Source organism: Anabrus simplex, chromosome 3 (assembly GCF_040414725.1).
Source record: "Anabrus simplex isolate iqAnaSimp1 chromosome 3, ASM4041472v1, whole genome shotgun sequence".
Classification (NCBI taxonomy): domain Eukaryota; kingdom Metazoa; phylum Arthropoda; class Insecta; order Orthoptera; family Tettigoniidae; genus Anabrus; species Anabrus simplex.
In genome coordinates this window covers 91,228,425-91,253,913 of record NC_090267.1, presented here as the reverse complement: position 1 = coordinate 91,253,913, position 25,489 = coordinate 91,228,425, and the positions used below count along the sequence as shown (strand labels likewise).

Below are 25,489 nucleotides of genomic sequence, written 5' to 3'. Positions count from 1 at the left end.
TCGCAATTCAAATTAGAATGTTCCTATTAGATTAGTATTCTTTATATTTACGAGAAATGTAAAATGCGACTGATTAATGTTATTTTTAAATACTTTTTGCTAAGAAACTTTCTACCTACTTATTATGTTGTTACATGAAAGTGTTCTATTTAGTCTATGTTCAGAGAGATTTTGTTAATATCCAAAGTTTATTTGCATAGTTTGTTATATAAGGTATATTAAACTGATTCTTGGAAAATAATAATTTTAAAATAGAGACTGAGTGATGTTAAATCTGGTTAGTCTAAGTCTGATTAGTTAGAGTGATTACATTAGCTAAGTGTATACCGTAAAATATGTTGATTTTGTCTAAATTTCGATTTGCTGATTAAACAGCTGATTTCTGTAAGATTTTCTTACATTTTATTTGTAACCTTCAATCCAGGGATAATACCGGGATCCCGGGACTGACCAAGTGTAATCCAGAAATCCCGGGAAGGTCCGGGATCGAATTCCCTAGGTTTGATTCACCCGCTTGCCACGCGCATTCGTCAGTCTGGCAGCATCTTTAGTGTCTGTTAGTTTGTTACTGCGTTGTCAAATACCTAATTGTATGATCACTCCGTGCTTCTATTTAGTTGTAATACATGTGTAATATTGTTCCTTTGGTGAAAATTTTATTGTATGGCACTGAATAAAAATCTCAAAATACTACGCAATGAAGGTGTATGAATTACTTATAATTATAAGGACACTGATACAAGTAAATTGCAGATCTGTTGGTTCTTCATTTACGTCTCTGAATGTTTATTTATTTTATTGTTTATTGTCAGCTTCTGTATATTTTCTTTCTGTAAAAGTTCCATGGTGGTGGTGGTGGTGGGGTTCCAACCCACATAACCCTCCCTCCCCCCTCTGGCTACGCTCCTGTATCCCGCCCTTAAGTTGGGTAACTGTCAACCTTTACCTCTCTGTCTAAATTCTCTCAGACAGCATCAAAAAACTTACAATTTTATAGCTTTCTTTAAAGTTTTGGTGTATGTACCGCTCCCCACCCCCTATCTCCCACAAACCTGGACACTTTTTGTTTTCTGTAAAATTTCGGAAGATGTTGAGTTGGGCTCATGTTCAGCTCACAGTGAGGGTCGAATTGCCCCCATGGAGCTGTCCCCAGTAGTCACAACTTTTGAAAATCAATTCAAATATACAGTTAAAATAAGTTTTTGAAATCAGTTAAAATAAGTTTTAAGTGTGGTGTGGAGTTTGTAATGAAAACTAGGTTAGGGTAGTTTAGAGTAGGTTTAGTGATTAAGTAGGTAATGATTAATCATAAATTATTTTCTATAATCTTAGTTCATGTTTGTTGAAAAGATGTTTTAATTAAGACGTTATTATGGTAATCATTAAATGGTAATGTAATAAATTCAATACGTAACTCTCTTTAATTGATATAAAATGTAATTTTGATACTTGTTAATATTATGAAGGCCATTCAAATAAAAACGAGAGGCTGAGCATTAACAAATGTAGACCTCACCCCTTCGAGGAACGACGGTAGTGCGTAGGGGAATATATATATATATTTCTATTTGCTTTACGTCGCACCGACACAGATATGTCTTATGGCGACGATGGGATAGGAAAGGCCTTAATTAAGGTACAGCCCCAGCATTTGCCTGGTGTGAAAATGGGAAACCACGGAAAACCATCTTCCGGGCTGCCGACAGTGGGGTACGAACCCACTATCTCCCGATTACTGGATACTGGCAGCACTTAAGCGACTGCAGCTATCGAGCTCGGTGGGGAATATTTTGACTGTGGACTCAACTCGAACGTGTCCTAAATTTCTTGGCCCCCCTCCCACACGCTTCTAATTCCCAATCACTGCTGCTACTGACCCTTACCCTAGGGAGAACAATAACACATCATGCCTAAAATATCCTGAATGTGGTCCTCTTTATGAACAATTCAAAAAACTGAGAATCGGTTATATGAGAAACCACACATGACCATAATCAGGACATATCTGAGAAACTTGAATAACGGCATGACAAGACATTTCCTGAGTAAATGTAATAAGTGACATTATTAAGACGAACAATGTTGAAAAATGTTCAAATGTTCCGAATTTTGACTTTAATGTAGGGATATTTAAATGTGAAACTTAGGCCCTGTTTTTTCAACGAATGTTATGTGTTAACACTGCTTTTAAGTAGACTTAACACACTATTCAACAAAATGGCCGTCTCATCAAGAAATGTTAACACTACCAAACTGTTAATACTTGGGTTAAATTAACATGGCGCCAGCCCATCTCTTAACCTCTTAACAGCTGATAAAATTTCAAAACGGTACCACCTCGAAGTCATAAGTTTGTAGCCTTATTTCTGTATGAAGACTATCTATAAACTGAAGAAGGCAATGGACGACAGATACTAAGAAAAACTTCTTTTTACAGTTGTCAGAAGGAAGTTTTCTACACAGGTGCCTAATTTCCAAAGTCATAACGAACAAGGTACTAGCGCTGTACGCAAAGAAACAAAAGACGCTCACTGTCAAATGTGTTCAGAAAACTCACGAATTCGTGTTAATTTGTTTTTAACAGTTGTTTCGTAAAAAATGTTGGAAATATGTTCTTGAAACATAGAATTTTTAATCGAAGCGTTAAATTAATAACAATTGTTAGTTAATATTTGTTAAGTAAACTTCAACACAGAGTTGAATAATTAAAATGTGATATGTAGTGTTCAGAAATGTTGGTAAGCATTAAATAACCTCATTTTTAAATATTTTTGCTACCGATTTATTTATTTTCAGTTCCTATATCACTCATTTTTGAAAAATTATTTTTTATCAAAAATAGTCAGAATTATTACAAAGGAACTGGTAAATAATTGGTGTAAAAATCAGACACAAATTCCAAACATTAGACGCTGTAGGCAGTTTTATTCACTTTTCCCAAAACCAGTAGTAGTAGGCATGTGTACTCTCTCAAGTAATCGATTCAGTTACTATGACAAGTCCATGAGTTGATATATCTCTGCGTGACTCCGCACATTCTCGGTTACAGCACAGTTTTGATAAGATAAACTGTTAACACCTGTGGACTGAAGTGTGCAATTCAGTATTCAAATAAATCCACAAAATAACTTCGACGGACAACTACGACGTCTTTTGTGGAAAATATAGATTGTCGTGAAATAAAGAAAAGATGATTTCATACCTTGCCTTATAAGAAGTCATTAGAAAATGTCGTTGAAATATCATCATTTTAGGTGCTCCACTTTAATTATTCTTTTTCGCTATTAAAATGCCCAAAGTAGCTTGTCTTGCAAAGAAGACATGATATTAACTACCTAAATGGTGTTTTAGTTGTACTTTTTACAACTGTTCTCAATCCAAGCATCTTTTTGCACCTTTCGTTAATGTCAGCAACTTTTCCCACTTGTTTAACACTTTGTTGGCTCCTTTGTCGCATGTAATTCCTAAAGAATTTAAATAAGAAAAACCGAACGTTTCGTCTGTAAATCTATAAGTTAAATCTTTCGAGTTGACCCCGTTTAGGCGATCTGTGCGTCTGTGAGGATGGAGCCCTGTCTAAGATGAAAGCTACTGCTGAAGACGTCACAAACACCCAGCTCGAGGCATAGTAATTAACTAATGCAATTTAAAATCTCCGGCCCCCGGGGAATCGAATCGGGACTCCATGGACCAAACAAAAGCTCGCTAGCCATTTAGCCATGCAGCCAGACAAGGCTGCAGTGTTTATCTGTAACCATTTTAAGGCTACATGAAATTTCTAAAATGGGGTTTTGTGATGGATGTGAAGTACTGGAGGGTATTGCAAAGCGTATACTAGAACAGAGCGTAGCCAAAAACCATGATGTTAAGAATGTTGCAACAAGTACGCATTTAATATCGACTACAAACAAAATATACACCACTTGTGTCTGTTCACGCTGAACACTTCTTTTCTATTTATAAGTATTGACTTAGTGACCTGAAGTGCAGCCTCGCTGAAAATAACATTAAATTTGTTAAATTTTATCTGTTTTGACAGTTATTTGCACGTGTGATTTTAATAACATTGTGTATTCTGGTAATTGTTTGAGGCAGATTTTTAATACATGATACATGATTGAATGTTGTGTCCTTATTTATATGATGTAAAATTAGTTTTGATGTTCTTCATATGAATATATACATTTAAAATTTGCATCTTTTTGCACCTTTTCCGACTGAATTAAAGCACCATTCTTCCACCCTTTTAACCAAAATTTCGCACCTAAAATTCCTTCTCTATTCATGACTCAGTTATTCGAATGTACTATGTCTTTCGTTCAGTACCAGTAATTCATCTTTAGTAATATAATGCTTATTTTGTCTGATCTCTTCAAAATTTGCCTCATATTTTGCTTTATCTCTATTTAGATACTCAACAGTCCAAAGTAGATTCAAATTCAATTTTTGTCTATCTGTCTGATTGTTATATCACGTGAAAATGGCTTGACAGATTTTCTCGAATCTCTACATTTAACTTCAGGGATAGCGGGATTATGTAAAGGCTATCCTATTTCACTTGATTAATAATAATTGACGTTTAAAAGTTAGGCAAAATCCTTTTTTTTATCTGGGTGGATATATCGAAATGCCAAATTGAGATTAAAATGTTCCGTACATTTGGCAACGGTAGGACAAGTTATTATTTTGCCTTCTCTTGCCTATTGTAGTTTCCATTGCCTCTTTGAAAGTTTAATGCCTTTTTCTTGCCTATTTTGGGTTTTGGATCAACATTAGCGTTTGAAATACGTTTCCCAATATGAATTTTGTGAAAAATAATTTTAAATCCAGAATTACTAATAAGGATTTGAAGGATTACTTAACCATTGCTGGAACTTCGTGCATTCCAAACTTTAAAAATAGTTCACAAAACAAGACATTCTACTTCTCTCACTGATGAGGTTGGGTGGGTGAATTGTATGTTTCAAACGTGCGTATGATCATTGAATTTAAAATATTATTGATATAAAATTGTATTTGTAAGTGATTGTTTCGTATGCAAACATTCCACGGGTCGAAATTTAAAAACTACAAGGAAATACAGAACTAATGAATAGTAACATACATCGTATTTACTTTGTCCTGTAATTATGATACGGAGTATCTAGTGGCCATAACCAAGACCACCATCTGACGTACTAAACCAAATACATGGACCGCAGAGCCCTCCTTATTGCAGAATTACCATCAATCCCTACGATAACGAAAAATAATTGAAGACACCTGGACTAGACAATCCAGTGACTGAATGGGTTGCTACATTATTTTGCATTTCTAGAAAATTGAACTCAGAGAATTGGAGTGGGTGAATCATGTACCTGATCCCGTAGTCATTAAGAAGGGAGTTCCTCAAGGCAGTATTATTGGACCTCTGTGTTTAAAAATTATACGAATAAAGAACCGGTATCAGTGATAAGGCTTTTTGCGGATGATGTTACGCTGTGTAGAGAAATAAATAAATTAGAGGATTGCGAGGTCCGCCTCAGTGGTGCAGTGGTTAGCGTGATTAGCTGCCACTCCTGGCTCTGCCACAACATTTGAAAAGTGGTATGAAGACTAGTACGGGGTCCACTCACCTCGGGGAGTCAACTGAGTAGAGGTGCGTTCGATTCCCACCTCAGTCATAATCGAAGTGGTTTTCTGTGGTTTCCCACTTCTCCTCCAGGCAAATGCCGGGATGGTACCTAACTTACGGCCACGGCCGCTTCCTTCCCTCTTCCTTGTCTATCCCTTCCAATCTTCCTATCCCCCCACAAGGTACCTGTTCAGCATAGCAGGTGAGGCCGCCTGGGCGAGGTACTGTTCCTCCTCCCCAGATGTACCCCCGACCCAAAGTCTCACACTCCAGGACACTGCCCTTGAGGCGGTAGAGGTGGGATCCCTCGCAGAGTCCAAGAGAAAAACCGACCCTGGAGGGTAAACAGATTAAGAAAGAAAGGAGGATTCCAAACGACTGCAAAAAGACCTCGACAATGTTGGGAAATGGACAGCAGGCAGTGGTATGTTGATAATAATAATAATAATAATAATAATAATAATAATAATAATAATAATAATAATAATAATAATAATAATAGTAAATTCGTGCCCTCACCCCGAGGTTTTTGCGGCTCTTTTCAGATACACCCTAAATGGAGGTGAGGTGCATGTATCATTTTAACCACATACCAGATTCTCCTTCCATTCTTAAATGTCCGTCAGTACCGGGAATTGAACCCGAGCCCCCGAGGACGTCAGGTAAAACTGCTAACCGTTACGATACGAAGGCGGGCACAATAATAATAAAATAATAATAATAATAATAATAATAATAATAATAATAATAATAATAATAATCAGCCGGGCTGAGTGGCTCTGACGGTTGAGACCCTGGCCTTCTGACCCCTGCTTGGCAGGTTCGATCCTGGCTCAGTCCGGTGGTATTTGAAGGTGCTCAAATACGTCAGGCTCGTGTTGGTAGATTTACTGGCACGTAAAAAAGCTCCTGCGGTACAAAATTTCGGCACTTTGGCGTCTCCGGAAACAGTAAAAGCAGTTAGTGGGACGTAAAGCAAATAGTATTATTATTTTAATAATAATAATAATAATAATAAAAGTAATAATATTTTTAAACTAATCTATAGAGATCTCATTGCAGTCATGCTTGATTCACCCAAAATATAATGTTTATGACCTGTTTAACGTATTTCTTCATTAAAAAATATGTGAGTAAACTATATTTGAGTATGACAATAATAATAAAAAGTGGTGTAGAGGTTAGTGTGATTAGCTGCCACCCGCCTTAGGAGGTCTTCTGAGTAGACTGTGTTTCGATTCCCACCTCAGCCATCCTCGATGTGGCTTTCTGTGGTTTCCCACTTCTCTTACAGGCAAATGTCAGGATGGCACCTAAGTTAGGCCACGGCCGCTTTATTTCCTCTTCCTTTCCTATCCCTTACTATCGTCCCATTCCCCACAAGGCCCTTGTTCAGCATAGTAGGTGAGGCCGCCTGGCCGAGGTACTGGTCCTCCTCCGCAGTTTTAACCCATGTCCCGACATAAAGTCTCACACTCCAGGACACTACCCTTGAAGCGGTAGAGGATGGGTACCTCGCTGAGTCCGAGGGGAAGTCCAACCGTGGAGGGTAAATGGATAAGAAAGAAAGAAAGTATATTTTAACATGACAATAAGAATAAAGTTTTAAACTAATTCATGAATGATCCCTAGACAATCCATCTTTATTCCCCGAAAAGTATAATTTTAATGAATAGTTTAACGCATTTTTTCATAAACTATGTTGGAGTAAACTATATTTAATTATGTTTTGTACGCCTATCTGGTTGCTGAATTAATTCATTAGCGTCTAGTTGCCTGCCTATTTCTGATTTTAGTCCCTATAAATGCGAGCGGTAGCTATGAGAAACGACCTAACCGCACTTATGCTTATAGTTAATATGACATCCAGTTTTACGTTGAATTTGAACCACAACGATATGACTTCTCATTTCAAAAATCTTACGTGCATTGACTGGGATTCGAACCTCAATCGCCTTGTTGAGAAACCAGTGACTACGCCACAAAACAGTACATTAAATAGTACATTAAGCATATAAGCTTATATTATAACAATTTGGACGTCCTTATAAATGTTACAATGAAACGTAAACTCACCTCATTGTGGAGTTCCGTCTGTGAAATGATGCACAGGTCGTGTGTGTGTGTATATTTTATAGGCAGTTAACTGATATACGACGCGTCGATTCCTCGATAGCCAAGGTCAATTAGATTTGAACACGAGATGGCGTTCGTGCAGCTGTGCACTACCTCTGACTCAGCTACATAGGATGGACACAGTTTAGAAAAGGTTCTCCATTCTGAGGCCAGAAAGTTGAGAGTCATCTTTATCAGCATTTATAATGTCATGCCAGCGCTGCACAGTGCGTAATTTCAGGAATCTAGCCGGCCAAAAATCGTATCTCAGAAACTAATGGACCGATTTACATAAAACTTAGTATGTAACTACTATTACTGGAGATAATTAAGTGTGTGGTCAATCAAGTACAAAGAACAAATTACTACGCCAGAAATAGAATTAGTAACTTTTCTTTCTTTCTTAATCTGTTTACCCTCTAGGGTTGGTTTTTCCCTCGAAATCAGCGAGGGATCCCACCTCTACCGCCTCAAGGGCAGTGTCCTGGAGCTTCAGACTCTTGGTCGGGGGATACAACTGGGGAGGATGACCAGTACCTCGCCCAGGCGTCCTCACCTGCTATGCTGAACAGGGGCCTTGCGGGGGGATGGGAAGATTGGAAGGGATAGACAAGGAAGAGGGAAGGAAGCATTAATAATCTTTGTAATTTTAATCATATTTAGTTATACAGTATGTTTAAGAAATTAAATAGGCCTAGATGTTAATATTGGGACATGCTGTTTAGAATGTTTAAAAAGAGATACAGGAATACATGTACTTGCCAAACAATGTATTCATTAGATGCAGTTACATCAGTATCGCTATCGTCACTGTCATTATCTCCTTCGGCAGAACCAGATACAGGAGGCTCAGACAGTAAGTTGAGCACTTCTCATGAAAGCGGAATCAACTATCTCCTCCTTGATTTCCCTAAGCTGGTAATATAAGGGCCCGATGATATAAGCAACCTATGGAAAACCTCACCTTCATCTAATATAATCACATTGCAAGCTAAACAAATATTTAGTTCTGACGTCTTTACTGAGCCCTCACACAATAATAACTGCGCGCTCGTCTCGCCAGAATATGATGCCCTAACGGAGGAGAGCCACTTTAGGCCTTAGGTGAGATTAGGTAATTAGACAACGCGACTTTTCAATACTTAATTACTGTACCCAAGAGTCTTATAAACACGACTCACAGAAAATGCGCACCAAAGACAAGGGTGTAAAATATTATTTTTGGCCGGCTGGATGCTAGAAATTACCCACTGTGCGCTGCTTTGAACATCCACATGGACGTTGCCCATTCATTTGGAAGGAGTAGGTGAAATTATCAATGTTCCAAATGTGGCAATCAGGACGTGTTAGCAACTTTTGAGACGTTTTTTCCGTGTCTTCTCAGTGATGGGTGCGATGCCCACTTGCTGGCGAACCTACACAACTCCACATATTTCAGAAAAAAGAAAAGAAAATTAGTGAACAGCCCCGAAGCGCCATGGCCTACCAAGCCACTGCTGCTCAGCCCGAAGGCCTGCAGAATATGAGGTGCCGTGTGGTCAGCAGGACGAACCTCTCGGCCGTTATTCTTGGCTTCCTGGACCGGGGCCGCTATCTCACGGTCACATTGCTCCTCAGTTGTAATCATTTAGGCTGAGTGGACCTCGAACCAGCCCTCGGATCCAGGAAAAAAATAACTAACCTGGCAGGTACTCCGCGTAAGAGGCAGACACGCTACCCCTACACCCCACCGCCGCCTGATAAAAAAAACACCAGGATTTCATTTTTATCACAGTCTTTCAATAGGCCTTACTTTCTAGTCTATGTATCTCAAAAAGATTCTGTCATCTTAAAATTTTAATACGTTTGACAACTTCCTTAAAGTGAATGGTAAACCATTCTAGACGAGCTGACGGAAGAAGCACTAGTCTTTTGGGCCAAAGTTGACTGGTTCAATTCCCGTAAAGTACCGGGGTATTTGAAGGTGCTCAAGTATATTTTTTGCTATTGGCATTAAGTCGCACTGACACAGATAGGTCTCATAGCGACGATGGGACAGGAAAGGGCTACGAGTGGGAAGGAAGCGGCCATGGTCTTAATTGAGGTAAACCCCAGCATTTGCCTGGTGTGAAAATGGGAAACCATGGAAAACCATCTTCAGGGCTGCCGAGAGTGGGGTTCGAACCTACTGTCTCCCGAATACTGGATACTGGCCGCAGCTATCGAGCTCGGTGCTCAAGTATATAAGCCTCGTGTCAATGCATTCACCAACACAGAAAAGACGCCCCGAATGTCAATATTCCGGCACATCGGCATCTGAAATGAAAGACCAGCATTGTTCTTTTTCTTCAGATGACTGAGGGGGTAAGTACTGATCTCTTAAACCACTTTATAGTTCATCTCTGTGGTGTCGCGGTTAGTGTGATTAGCTGCCATTCGCAGAGGCTCAGGTTCAATTCCCGGTTCTACAAAGAAATTTGAAGAGTGGTACGAGGTCTGGAACGGGGTCTACTCAGCCTCGGGAGGTCAACTGAATATAGGTGTGTTCGATTCACACCTCAGCGAACCCCTCGAAGGGGTTTTCCACCCTTTCCCACTTCCCCTCCAGGCATTGGCACCTAACTTAACACCATGACTGCTTTCTCCCCTCTTCCTTGTCTATTCCTTCCATACTTCCCAACCCCCAACAAGGACCCCGTTCCGCATAGTAGGTGAGGCCACCCGTGCGAGTACTGGTCCTCCTCCCCAGTTGTATCTCCCGACCCAAGGTCTCACGCTCCAGAACACTGTCCTCGAAGTGGTAGCGGAGGGATCCCTCGCTGAACCCCTGGAGGGTAAACGGATTAAGAAATGAAGAAAGAAACACAGAGGTGTAAAATGGTTTGAGAGACCAGTACTTACTTTCAGTCATTTGATAAAAAATTGCAGGCTTAAATTTGGCCATCATCTGAATAATATTACAGATTATTTAATTTTAATATGATTTTATAATAAGGTAAGGTAAGAGTGTATTCTGCCCGAACGCAGGTCCGAACCTCCGCAGAGGTGTGTCTGAGCCGGAGTTTTTGTGCGGTAGGGTGGCCAGTTCCTTTCCGCTCCACCATTCCCTCACCCCCCATCAAAGGCGCGTGAAAACCCATTGAAATCTTGTCCACGCCTAATGTTGCTTAACTTCGGAGATCTCACGGGATCCGCTGTTTCAACACGGCAATGGCCGTTGGCATTTTATATTAATATCCCGAATTTGTTTACCGTCCAGGGTTGATTTTTCCCTCGGACTCGGCGAGGAATATCCCCTCGACCGCCTCAAGGGCAGTGTCCTGGAGCGAGAAATTTTGGGCCGGGAGGGGGAGGGTTACAGTTTGGAAGGAGGACCAGTACCTCTCCCAGGTGGCCTTACCTGCTATGCTGAACAGGGGCCTTTTAGGGGGATAGGAAAATAGGAAGGGATAGACAAGGAAGAGGAATGGAAGCGGCCGTGGCCTAAAGTTACGTACTATCCCGGCATTTGCAAGGAGGAGAAGTGGGAAACCACGGAAATCCCCTTAGAGGATAGCTGAGGTGGGAATCGAACCCCCATCTACTTAGTTGACTTCCCGAGGCTGAGTGGACCCCGCTCCAGCCCTCATGCCACTTTTTAAATTTCGTGGCCGAGCCTGGAATCGAACCCGGCCCCCCGTGGGTGGCATCTAATCACACTAACCACTATACCACAGAGGTGCGGCATTCTTCTTCTTTTAATAATAATAATAATAATAATAATAATAATAATAATAATAATAATAATAATAATAATTTCGTGTGGCTATTTCTAGCCGAGTGCAGCCCCTGTAGTGCAGACCCTCCGATGAGGGTGGGCGGCATCTGCCATGTGTAGGTAACTGCGTGTTATTGTGGTGGAGGATAGCGTTGTGTGTGGTGTGTCAGTTGCAGGGATGTTGCGGACAGCAAAAAAACACCCAGACCCCGGGCCATTGGAATTAACCAATGAAGGTTAAAAATCCGCGACCCGACCGGGAATCGAACCCGGGACCCTCTGAACCGACGGACACTACGCTGACCATTCAGCCAACGAGTCGGACTTCTTTTTATTATTATTACTGATTAATAACTAAGGTGGGATGATAAAAAGTAGAATCATAATTCGGGGTAAATATGTATATTGCGATATCGCTCAGCAGCACGAATGGACTAAATTCCGTTAGATATACTGACCTACAGATGCTAGTCAGGAATAAATTGTTTCGGCTGATTTTGGTTCCAACTCTGAAAGGTCTGGGTGCGTGAACCCCATTCCTTTTGAAAATATTTAATTTGCTTTGCGTCATACCATCACAGATAGGTCTTATGGTGACGACGGGATAGGAAAGGGCTAGGATCTAGAATGAAGCTACTGTGGTCTTAATTAAGGTACAGCTCCAGCATTTGCCTGGTGTGAAAATGGGAAACCACGGGAAACATCCTTAGGGTTGCCGACAGTGGGGTTCGAACCTCTATCTTCCGAATTCAAGCTGTCAGCTACAGTACGCGACCTAAACCACGCAGCCACTCGCCCGGTGAACCATTCCTCCTACTGCTTTAAGTAACAATATTCTTCTTCCCTTTCCTCTTCACCTTTTCCGAATTTCTTACGATGGAAAATTCATGTGAATTAAGCCCAGTTTTACGGCTATACGTGCCGGCCCCACGGTGTAGGGGTAGGGTGCCTGCCTCTTACCCGAATGCCTGGGTTCGATTCCCGGCCAGGTCAGGGATTTTTACCTTCATCTGAGGGCTGGTTCGAGGTCCACTCAGCCTACGTGATTACAATTGAGGAACTATCTGACTGTGAGATAGCGGCCCCAGTCTAGAAAGCCAAGAATAACGACCGAGAGGATCCGTCGTGCTGACCACACGACGTCTTGTAATCTGGAGGCCTTTGGGCTGAGTAGCAGTCGCTTGGTAGGCTATGACCCTTCGGCGCTATTGCACCATGTTTCTTTTTTTTTTTTTTTTTTTTTTTTTTTACGGCTATACACCTTACGCGACGTTAACTGTGTGTGGAGGGATGTATTCACTTTTGTGTGTTGCTGTGGGGGTGTACTGTGTATGCAATGTATGAGGAGGCGTATACTGGGACATAAACCCACTCTCAATATCAATTTGACCAGGCACAGCTAGCATCTCCGACTCGGCCCAGAATCGAGCCGCGCCCTCTGAACTCGAGGCCACAGCGCTGACAATTTAACCGAGTAGCAAGGCTGTTATTAACAATAATAATAATAATCTATACATTAAAAGAATTTACTAAAAGCTGCTCTGGCAAATCCGTCCATCCGTTCTCTTGGACCGATTTGCTTCCTTTCTGTTTTACTTCTTCTTCTTAATCTGTTTTCCCTCCAGGGTCGGTTTTTCCCTCGGACTCAGCGAAGGATCTGACCTCTACCACCTCAAGGGCAGTGTCCTGGAGCTTCAGACTCTGGGTCGGGGATACAACTGGGGAGGATGACCAGTACATCGCCCAGGCGGCCTCACCTGCTATGCTGAACAGGGGCCTTGTGGAGGGATGGGAAGATTGGATGTGACAGGCAAGGAAGAGGGAAGGAAGCGGCCGTGGCCTTAAGTTAGGTACCATCCCGGCATTTGCCTGGAGGAGAAGTGAGAAACCACGGACAACCACTTCCAGGATGGCTGAGGTGGGAATTGAACCCATCTATACGCAGTTGACCTCCCGAGGCTTAGTGGACTCCGTTCCAGCCCTCGTACCACTTTTCAAATTTCGTGGCAGAGCCGGGAATCGAACCCGGACCTCCAGGGGTGGCAGCTAATCACGCTAACCACTACACCACAGAGGCGGACTCATTTCTGTTTTACTCTCTCCAGAATTACCTGCCGGTGAATCATGAGACATTGATAGGTCTCTACTTTGAGTAATCATAAAAACAAATCATCAAATGATCACTTCAATAATTAAAGGCGAAGGCTTACCCCAACCCGCAATACATTCTGTACTTCGCGGGTTGCTAAGCGACTAACACTTTCATTAATATATTCTGATATAATGCGATTGCTTGCTGCCATGTTTGATTATTATCTGTCAAGCCACAGACTATACACTTCCTGTGATCATGGAAGAATAGTATTGTCTGCTAGACACTCTTTTATCTTCTGACCTTCCCCAGCTTCTGAATATACTCAACAGATGGCAGAACATTCCTGTTAACTTACATGTTGCTAAGAGGAAAAATGTCTACGTACGTACAGATAGGAAGTTATAAAGTCGACTAGCCTTCTGTATGACCAATAATAAAGCGCAGGGACAAACTCTGGAAAAAGTGGGTAGACTACTTATCAGAATCAGTATTCAGCCACGACCAATAGGGAACATGCATGATCCGGGGTTTTAATTAAAAATATGCTAATCTGATTCAAAATTTCATGCAGAATTCAAAAATGTGATCAGAATGTACAAATAATAACTCCAAACGTGATAAAAATCTACGAAAATGTCACGTCACGCAAGCACGCGATCTCATTGGTCTGACGTCATCGTACAGGTTGACTGAATTAGCAGACGAAGTAACACATAGTGTGCTGTGAGAAGCAGGATACACTTCGCGTATTTCTACTTTACGTTAGTGTCTAGTATGGTTAAATTCGAGGTCTATACATTGGATAATAATCTGAGTGGTATATTTTAGACTTAAAATGAATCCTGCGCAGACAGTGAGGCAGAAAACTTATAAATGGTGTAGAGTTCCGATGTGCAATAGCACATCGCATACCATACCAAACAAATTGTTTATAAATGTTCCAAAGACGCTAAAACTAGGGAGAAATGGATTTTGGCGAGCCGGAGAAATGCTGGTGATATATCGGAAAAGTCTACAGTTTATTTTTTTGAAGATTTTAACGTAAGATGAATTTGTTTGAATTTTCAAATCACTTTTCCATGTCAGCTGTTCTAGTGGTAAAACTTTAAATTTTAATGTATGATGCTTTATTTAAATGCTTCAATTACATCTTGGAATATGAAAGTAAAAAACAGTGCATTAAATAATGCTGATTATTAAAGTATTCTCCTAACCTAACCTATGTTTTGGGTGATCCATGTCAAGATAATAAATCAAAGGGGTTGCCTGTATTGAGCAACTAAAATGTCACCGGGACACTTTTCTTTCCTGATATGCTCAGCTTGTTAAAAGCCAAATGTAATTAATGGTATTGGCTTCACGCCCCGCTAACTACTTCTACGATTTTCGGAGACGCCGATGTGCAGGAATTTAGTCCTGCAGGAGTTCTTTTACGTGCCAGTAAATCTACCGACACGAGGCTGACGTATTTGAGCACCTTCAACTACCACCGGACTGAACCAGGATCGAACCTGCCAAGTTGGGGTCAGAAGGCCAGCACAGTCTGAACCACTCAGCCCGACTTGTGAAAACTAGATGAAGTCATATTTATCTTTATCATGTTTAACTTTTTCCCTCCACAAAGATATTTAATTCTCTTTCATGGGCCCTGGAAGTGGGTAGGCCAGTTGTCCCAACCATAAATATATATTTTTTTGGGAATGATAGATTATAGCCCTATAGTACTATGATCTTTCTTTCCTTCTTTCTTTCTTTCTTTCTTTCTTTCTTTCTTTCTTTCTTTCTTTCTTTCTTAATCAGTGTATCCTTCAGGTTTAGTTTTCTCTCGGACTCAGCGAGGGATTTCACCTCTACCACTTCAAGGGCAGTGTCCTGGAACGTGAGACTTTGAGTATGGGATGAAACTGGTGAGGAGGGCCATTACCTCGCCCAGGCGGCCTCACCTGTTATGTTCAACAGGGGCCTTGTTGGAGGATGGGAGGATCGGAAGGGATAGACAAGGAAGAGGGAAGGAAACGGCCGTGGCTTTAGGTGCCTGGAGGAGAAGTAGGACAATACGAAAAACCACTTCGAGGATGGCTGAGGTGGGATTCGAAACCCTTCTACTCAGTTGACCTCCCGAGGCTGAGTAGACCCCGTTCCAGTCCTCGTACTATTTGTTTTCAACTTTCATGGCAGAGCCGGGAATTGAAACCGGGCCTCCGGGAGTGGCACACATTAATCACTACACCACAGAAGCGGACTAGTACTATAATGCTACCTATATGTTTATGTTAGTGCTGAAATCCGATTTCTTACTTTACTAATGCTGAAAGCCCGAAAATGTAATGTTCTTCTTTAATAGGGGAATCAGTCTAGAAGGAAATGTTGAAGGTGATGTGATATCTATCCCGGTTCGTTGCTATCCTAATACTATGGGTTACAGTACATTGCACGTATATAAAAGACGCCACTTACAAACTTGCTTGTTATCCGCGAATTTCTGCGGCCACAAAAGTCACATTTTTCAAGAATGATGACATCTACACATGGTAGATTGTCTGACTGTGCTGTTTCGAACCTTTCTTCTGTCATTTCGAAGTTATTCGCGATCGTGAATAATAAACAATCGGCTTTTAGCAACGGCTGATGCACAACGGCTGATAGAGCTCCATGCGGTACTGGATTGTGACGTCACAGCGCGCCGCTTACGTCAGAGGCCGTTTCACTCGCCTTGCGGAAAGGCACTATTAAATATTTTTTTAATGGTAGAAAACAAGGCAACATACCACAATGTAATACGTTTACGTACTATTTCACTGGTGTACTTTTCAAAAAAAATATTTTTGAAAATGATGCATGTTCCCAATTGTATGTTGCGCTATCTCGGGCAAGATTGTTTGGAAAAGTTAAGATCCAGATACGGCCGAATGGTCGAAGCACAGAAAGAAGTGTTGCAAACGACATTATCGGTATTAAAAGTTCACAAAAGTATTGAAAAGGCAGGTAAAACAATATGACTGAGACAGGCTTATCAAGACGAATTAGCTAACCTATTTATAAGGAATGCACGTGTCCACTGAAATGAAATGAAATGTCGTATGGCTTTCAGTGTCGGGATATCCCAGGACGGGTTCGGCTCGCCAAAGTGCAGGTCTTTCTATGTGACCCCCGTAGGCGACCTGCGCGTCGTGATGAGGATGAAATGATGATGAAGACAACACATACACCCAGCCCCCGTGCAGTAGGAATTAACCAAGTAAGGTTAAAATCCCCGACCCGGCCGGGAATCGAATCTCTGAACCGAAGGCCAGTACGCTGACCGTTCAGCCAACGAGTCGGACACGGGTCCAATAATAATAATAATAATAATAATAATAATAATAATAATAATAATAATAATAATAATAATAATAATAATAATAATAAGTGTATTATTAATGATAATAATAATTATTCACCGGGCAAGTTCACAGTGCGGTTAGGGGTACGCAGCTTGAGCTTGCAGTAGGGAGATAGTGGGTTCAAACCCCACTGTCGCCAGCCCTGAAGATGGATTTCGGTTGTTTCCCATTTTCACACCACGCAAATGCTGCAGCTGTATCTTAATTAAGGTCACGGCCGCTTTCTCCGTACTCGTAGGCCTTTCCTAACCCCTTGTCATCATAAGACCTATCTGTGTCGTCTGTGTCGGTGCGACGTAAAGCAAATTGTAAAAAAAAGAAAAAAAATGTTATTCGAAATCAGCTTTCAACCTATTAGGTCGTGTTACGTACACGTAGTACGTGTGGAAGAGATGTTAAGTGCATAACAGAAAATGGCCAACCGAACACCAGTGAGATCCGAATCCTCAACCTCCCGATTTCTCATCGGTTGCTCCACCATTGAGGTATGGTGGCCTGGGTCATATATGCTCTTTTGGAAAGGATGTAAGCTACATGTCTGACACTACTGCCATCACACTGAAGAGTGCGTGCAAGTCGCCTCTTGTGGGTTAGGATCCCATTGTCGGTTGGCCATTTTTTGTTCTGTACTTAGCATCTCTTCAACACGTACTACATGTCAGTAACACGACCTAATAGGTTGAAAGTCGATTTCGATTACAATGCGGTCGTGAAAATTCAATACTCATTATTTTATTTTGTGTTGTGTTGAGTATTCAGCCCGAAGGCTGGTTTGATCCTCAGCAGCTCCACCATCAACTGTTATAGATGATATAGATCACTGAAAAGGCGTACTAAGGAAACGAGGATTGAGACAGTTTCCTGTTGTTTTCCTCACTGGGAAACCTCGGCAACAACCCAATGTGCCAGACATACTACTCGATAAGTTAAATGATTTTTACTGAAGAAAAAATACCCCCTAATATGCTAAATTCCCCAAACTCAGTACCCAACTCCGTTATGAACCCTTTACCTGACCTACAATATTTTACATTCCACCCTGTTACTGCTAATAGAGTTAAAAAAGTATTATATTCTATCAAATCAAAAGCCAGAGGAGTGGATGATATCCCTATAACTTTCTTACACAACATTATTGGTGCTGTTTTACCAATTATTACCCACATTTTCAACTACTCTTAAAAACGGAACCTTTCCTTCACTATGGCAACTAGCTAATGTTATCCCTGTGCGTAAGAAACCTGACCCCTCCCTACCATCCGACTACAGACTAGACTAATTTCTATCCTACCAGCGATTTCCAAAGCACTCGATATTCTGGTTCATGCGCAGGTGTTGGAATACTTAAACAATCATTCTCTCCTAGACCCATTGAAATCTGGCTTCAAGAAGGGACACAGCACAGCAACTGGATGATATACGGCACGCAATGGACCAAAGACTGGTGACAATACTTACTCTCCTCGATTTCAGTAGCGCATTTGACACTATAAACATCAAAGGTTCAATCTTACTACTTCGATTAACGAATTATTAATTTCTTTTCATCGTACCTCAAAAATCACGCGAAACGAATTATAACCCTTGATGAAACCTATCACTGGCTAACCAGGAAGGAAGGCACGCCGCAGGGTAGTGTTTTAGGCCCATTGCTCTTTATCCTGTACATAAACGACATTTCATCTAATATAAAGCATTGTACCTACCATCTTTATGCAGACGACTTACACATTTACTGTCACTGTAAGACCTCTGATTTGCCTCATGCCATAACATTCAACAATGCTGACCTTCAGCGACTTAATGCTTACTCCTCGAAAAATTCCCTTCTTCTTAACCCCTCCAAGACACAAGCAATCATTATTGGCTCTCAAAAATTGTTGGCCACACTAAGATACGAAACTATTCCTCCAATTATACTGAATGGTAGAGTTATTCCATTCAGCCAAACTCTAAAAAGCCTTGGAGTAACAATGAACGAAATTTTAAATTGGTCTGAATATATTAAGAATGTGTGTAAAAAATATTTTCGATACTTCATTCGGTTAAAAGAAACAGCTACATTTTACCTTGTAATGTGAGAGTCAAACTCATACAAACGCTAGTGCTTCCCATCCTCCACTACTGTGACGTCATTCTGGTAGACGCAACAAAAGAGCAGACTTCGAAACTTCAACGAGCGCTTAATTGTTGCCTTAGATTTATATACAATCTGAGTTATGATACGCATGTCACCCATACTATCACACTATTTGATGACTGAAACCTGACAAACGACGAACGTATCACATATTGATACAGATATACAGACTGCTCTCTGAAGACAGACTACTATACATTTCACCCCAGCTTAAGTATTTGTCCTCCTTTTACAGGAGTAATACCCGCTCTGGTTCCTCCCTTTCAATTCCTGTTCACCGCTCTTCTATGTACAACAATTCTTTTGTTGTTGCGGGTTCTAGACTTTGGAATTCCATGCCTATCAGTGTCAGAAATTCCACCTCATTATTTAAATTTAAGACTGCTTGCCGAGACTACCTGCTGAATGCAGCTGACTAACTTGTATGACTGGAAGATCAAATGAATGTGAGTTAGAAAAGTGTAATGTATTCCTGTGTAGGTTATTATTTACTATATACTATTGTGTACTCAAACTCTGCTCTCAATGATGTATCACTACAGTGGTTAAGTGTAAGAGAGGGCCAAGTGCCCTAACTTCGCCACCTACAAAGGCACAATAATAATAATAATAATAATAATAATAATAATAATAATAATAATAATAATAATAATAATAATAATAATAATAAATAGATTCGGAGGGTGTCGCTCTGAATCCCGTAAAGATTCAAGCTATTCAAATTTTCCCCAAATCAACACGAATAAAGCCATTAGACAATTTCTGGTATTCTGCGGATTTTCGCCGATCATTGCTCCGGATACCCCGAGACGATCGCTCCTTTTCAGGACCTTCTGAGAAGAACAACAGATGGAAATGTTGTTCGACATGTGTCGAGGCTTTCTGAAGGACAAAGGAATTATTTGCCAATAGCATCAAAATTAGGTACCCCGAGTTTTCGAGCAGATTCGTGGTCTAAACTGTCGCATCCATGATTCGCATAGGCGCGGTATTGTACCAGGAGACGCCGGCTCAGGAAAAACGCAGGAACTACATTCCGTTCATGAACCGTATACTTCGGGTGAGTAACTGGAGAATTGGCAAGCAATTAGACGGATGATCGATTTCTGCAAGAAGAGGATACCAGCTGGAACACCTGAGTACCAGGAGGTTGAGAGACAATCGTCCAAGATTTCAACGGGATCCTCCACCAATTCGTATAATATGAAGACCATAGAAAATACCGTGTTTTTGTTCCGCCGTGAATCAAGTGGAACCAATCTGGCTCGCGGCCATTCCATCGGTCATGCAGGATCGATAAGGAGTCCTCAATACTCCAGGAGACCTTTGTCTGGTCTAGGATGAGGCGAATGATTAGGACAGTGTTGACAACATGTGACACCTGTCAACGGATTAACCTAAATACTTATCTCCTGCGGCAACCATCTTAACCACTGTTACCGGAGAAGCCAGGAGAATTGTTTACGATAGACTTTTATGTGTCCGTACCCAAGGTAATTAGAGGGTTACAATTCGTTTTGGTCTGCGTCGACGTATTCTCGAAATATGCTATGCTGTGCCAAGTACAGAAGACGAACTTCATGTCGGTACTGACGCAGATCCAAAATAAGGTCATTCCATCAATGGGGAAGCCAGACAAGATATTGACTGACCATTGGTCCCAATTTACGGCCGCCATGTTTAAACGCGAGATCTAGCAACTCCAGATCCAGCATGTATTTAGTTCTATTAGGCATTCCGAACCAAATCCATCAGAAAGGGTCATGCGTGAAATAGCAAAATAATGCAGAGTTTACTGTGCCAGGCAGCATTGGCGATGGGTTGATCTGCTCCCAATTATCATGGAATGTATCATCACTACGATTCACGAAACTACAGGTATGATCCCTATAGTTGTACACTTTGACAAGAAACCTGAGAGACCGTTGCAGCCCGTGCCACAATATTCCAAAGTTTCCAGGCCTTCAGCTGAATTTCGTGTTAGAATAGCTTTGGTCATCCTGAAGACACAAGCAGCGAAGGGGGTTGAAATATTTCTACGGCCACGCCGTGTGGAAGAACTAGACCTAGTCATACGAACAGCTATTTCCGATCCTTGAAGGACTAATTAGCACAAATTTACAGATCTTTACATCGGTTGATATAGGATAATCCGGAACCACGAGAATACCGCTCACAAATTACGGTCAATGAGTAGTATAATACAGGGATTCGGTGGCCACCTCCTCCTCCGGCTCTCGGGAGAGGCCTCCACCTCCCGCTGGAAATTTGAATTTTGGCGGGAAATTTGAATTTTGGCGCGGAATTTGAATTTGGAAACAAACCTACGTGCTTTTTTGACAGCTGTCATCCGCCATCTTTAAACCACAGAGCACTGTGCTGCCCTCCTTATCGCAGTAGCTGCAAATTCGTCACCTGTCATCCGCAGTGCAGCCATCTTAACGGGCCTAAACCTCAGTGCTACCAACTTAACCTCACTAGCGCGAGATTTGAATTAGTAAACAAATCCACGTGCTTTTTGACAGCTGTCATCCGCCATCTTCAATCTATAGAGAACAGTGTTGCCCGCTTTAGCTACTTAACTTTGAAATGTGCTGGCGCATAATTTGAAAAATGCTTTTTGACAGCAGCCATCTTTGAGCGCCGTGCTGCCCTATTTAGCTAGATACCTTTGAAATGAGGTGGCAGGCAATTCCACGTGACAGCAGCCATCTTTAATCAAGAGAACACCGTGCTGCCCTCTTTGTGGCGGTGGCAGATTCCACGTGCTCTTGTTTGGAACAAACTCACGTGCTTTTTTCTGACAGCTGTCATCCGCCATCTTGCATCACAAACCTCAGTGCTGCACTCTTTAGCTAGATACCTTTGAAATGTGGTGGCGGCAATTTGAAAAATCCTATGTGCTCTTGTTTGGAAACAAAGCCACGTGCTTTTTTGACAGCTGTCATCCGCCATCTTTAATCAATAGAGCACAGTGCTGCTATCATGCGGGCAATTTTGTCAGCTGTCATCCGCCATATTTAATCCACAGAGCACCGTGCTGCCCTCTTTATGACATGTAGTAGCGGGCAATTTCAAAAGTTCTGTTAGCTGTCATCCGCCATCTTTAATCAAGAGAGCACCGTGTTGCCATCCTTAGCTAGATACCTTTGAAATGTGGTGGCGGCAAATTGAAAAATTCCACGTGCTCTTGTTTAGTAAAACAACTCACGCGCTCTTTGTCAGCTGTCATCCCCCATCTTACATCGCAAACCTCAGTGCTACAATCTTTAGGAACATACCTTTGAAATATGGTGGCGGATATTATAAAAATAAAAATTCTACATCAGCCATCTCTCGACGCTAATTGCACAAGATGGTGGCTATACATGACTCCTTAAAGGTGCTTATGCAAGATGGCCGCTATACGTAGGTTCTTATGAGACGCTCTTGGGATGCTTGCGCAAGATGACGGTTATACAAGGGTCCTTATGAGACTCCCTAGGGGTGCTTGCGCAAGATGGCGGTTGCTCTTATGAGGCGGCTTAAGGGTCCTTTGCACAAGATGGCTAGAGATGCCCAAAGGATGCTTGCGCAAGATGGCGGACGCAAGATGGCGGCTATACATGACTCCTTATGACACGCATTAAGGGTGCTTGCGCAAGATGGCTGCTGCTCTTATGAAGAAAGCTAGCTTAGAGGCTAAAGTGTCATGCTAGTTCGATTCATTAAACTTGGGGCTTAAATGCAAAATGTTAAATATCTCGTAAACGGTGCATCGTAGAGCAAAACGGACAGAATATTTCTGCCCAAAACCTCGGTTCGCAGTATGAGGAACATGATAGCATAAGAAAAACATAGCCTAATGATGAGATCAACGGTTCAGTTCCTACTTAGGCCCTTTGGCATTCGCTCTGTTTGAGCTTGTAATGAAGCAAGTCTTCGTAACATGATCAAGTCTAGCTATTCCAGAGAGTATAACGTGCCGTGCAGGTTCGATTCATAAAATTTGGGGCTTAAATGCAAAATGTTAAATATCTCGAAAACGGTGCATCGTAGAGCAAAACGGACAAAAGTTTTCTACCTAATACCTAGGTTTGCAGTATCAGGAACATGATAACATAAGAAAACATAGTCTAATGATGAGATCGACGGTTCGATTCTACTTAGGCCCTTTGGCATTGGCAGCTATCTATTTCTACAAGATGGCGGCTATACATAGCTTCTTATGATACAGCTTACGAGCGCTTGCACAAGATGGCTGCTGCTCTTATGAGACTCCCTAGGGGTGCTTGCGCGAGGTAGCAGACAAGACGATGACTATATACAGCTCCTTATGAAAGGCCTTGAGGTGCTCACACAAGATGGTGGCTGCTCCGATGAAGAAAGCTAGCTTTGCATTGTGCAGGTATTTTTACAGCACTAAACCTCATACCTTTGAAATGTGGTGGCGGGCAATTTTAAAAATTCGACGTGCTTTTCCTTCACAGGAGCTATCTTTAGACAATTGCGGCTATACATAACCTGTTAAGGCCTCCTCTTATGTCAAGGCATAGTTCTATCGAACAAGTTTAAACATGCATCGGAATAGCTAGAGTAAGCACGTGCTGAAGTGATGACGTCATTAAGCATGTTTAGACTTGCAAATCACAAAAGAAACGTAACAAGACTAGAATCGAACACTGCACTCTATGCCGTGAATTTATCATGTGATCGGAACATTGATTGAAGTGTTTAGAACACTAAATAAGTGATCAAGACTAAAATAGAACACTGTACACGATACAACATGTGTTTAGAACATGTCAGGGGATACCTTTGTTCTAAGAAGATTAGATTACCGCACATTCCTTGTAGGGCTAATAGGCTAAGGGGCTAATGGGCAAAAGGGCAAAAGGACTAAAGTGCTAATGGGCAAAAGGGCTAAAGGGCTAGGGTGCCTCTCCTCTCTTTATCCGGGCTTGAGACCGGCTCTACAACTAGAGGCGGAGTTGGGAAATAATCTATACGAATATAGCTACTCGATCGGCTATATACTACAGATGGATGTCTTAGGTGAGGGTAAGCGCTTACCTAATAATACCTACACGACGTAATTCATGCTCTATTTCAAAAATATCTTCTTTGTACTGTGTGTAACCAGCATCATGATAGGCTCTTAACAGTTGTAAACGTTTTACGAGTACGTTGGGGTCTTTACAGTATCTTATATCTACATAGGGTAACAGAGGCTTGCTGTGAACTTTGAGTCTATATGCAGACAGTTGATGTGTAGGGACTTGTTTTTATGTAATACGTGCTTCAGCAGTAGCGTTTCTAGGTACAAACTTAACTTGTTTCGATAGCGATGAAGCGTTGAAATTTCCTTCTTCTTTACCTTGCATCTCTTCTTGAGATGTTTGCACTGCGACAGAACGTGTAGTAGGCTTAGGAAATGAAGTAAAATCATCAAGCTGTAATGGCAATGAAACATTAAGATTTTCTTCTTCTTCTACTTTCCCTTTACTACTGTTTTGATCAACATCATTATCCTTATCATAATCATGATCTTGCCTCTCTTTATCTTGAAGTTTGTGTTTAGTAACAGAACTTGTAGCAGGCCTGGAGAACAAGGGAGTGTTAAAAATCTCTCGCAGAGGTGTACTGTTTAAACATAAATCAGTGTTCGATTCAATATGGTTGAGCTCTTTGTATTTTGTTCCCGATGAAGCTACATTACACGCGGCTTCATGACGTTCTTGAACTCTCTTCTACAATGTTTGCATTGAAAAATTGTCCTACATGATATCTCATGACGTCTCTTGTGACAGCTTCGGGAAAATGTTTCCACACTCTTCGCAAATATACCTAGAAATAGGTTTTTTCATGACGGACTTTTATCTTCTGCTAACAGATTCTTCTTTAAATCTACTTGACATTTGATGCGAACAGCTTAGCGATTAACAGTAAACTAACACAAAAGCGTATAACCAAGGTAGCAACAGTAAGGTTTAAGCTCATCAAGATGGAAAGAGCAAGGTTAGCAATGTTCTGTTGTTGGATTTTAAATTCCGCACTATGGTGGCAGTATTGAGGTTTACCGCCGTCAAGATGGCAGCAGTGAGGTTAGCGACGATCTATTGTCCTTCAAAGTGAGGTTAGGGTCCGTCAAGGCGACAGCTGTCAAAAAATCACGTGGCTTTGTTTACTAAACAAGAGCACGTGACTGTGACGTCACGGTCACATAATCAATCCTTATCTCGACGTCGTTAAGAGCAGCATTAGGATTAGCTATGCTTAAAAGTCTTGGGAACAGAGCAGCAATATGAACAGCCATGTTCCAAAGCGTGTACACATCACCTATCTATTTTACATGCATCGACCCTCGTACTAAAGGTCTTCCGCTAGATCGTGCTGTTATCTTAGCATACCCTATACGTATGAACTT

At 41.4% G+C, this 25,489-nt stretch overlaps 1 protein-coding gene across 4 annotated transcripts in view; it reads right to left on the bottom strand.

Moving 5' to 3' along the window:
* LOC136867052 (UDP-glucosyltransferase 2) overlaps positions 1-25,489 on the bottom strand; it is a 161,117-nt gene that overhangs the window by 49,746 nt on the left and 85,882 nt on the right. The window contains exon 1 of one of the 4 annotated variants that reach the window (XM_068227007.1): positions 7,691-7,785. The exons of the other annotated variants lie outside the window; for them this stretch is intronic. Coding sequence (XP_068083108.1) covers positions 7,691-7,695 — 5 coding nt within the window. The 5' untranslated portion in view covers positions 7,696-7,785. Of the gene's footprint in view, positions 1-7,690; positions 7,786-25,489 lie in introns of those variants that run through there. 4 annotated transcript variants of the gene reach the window in all.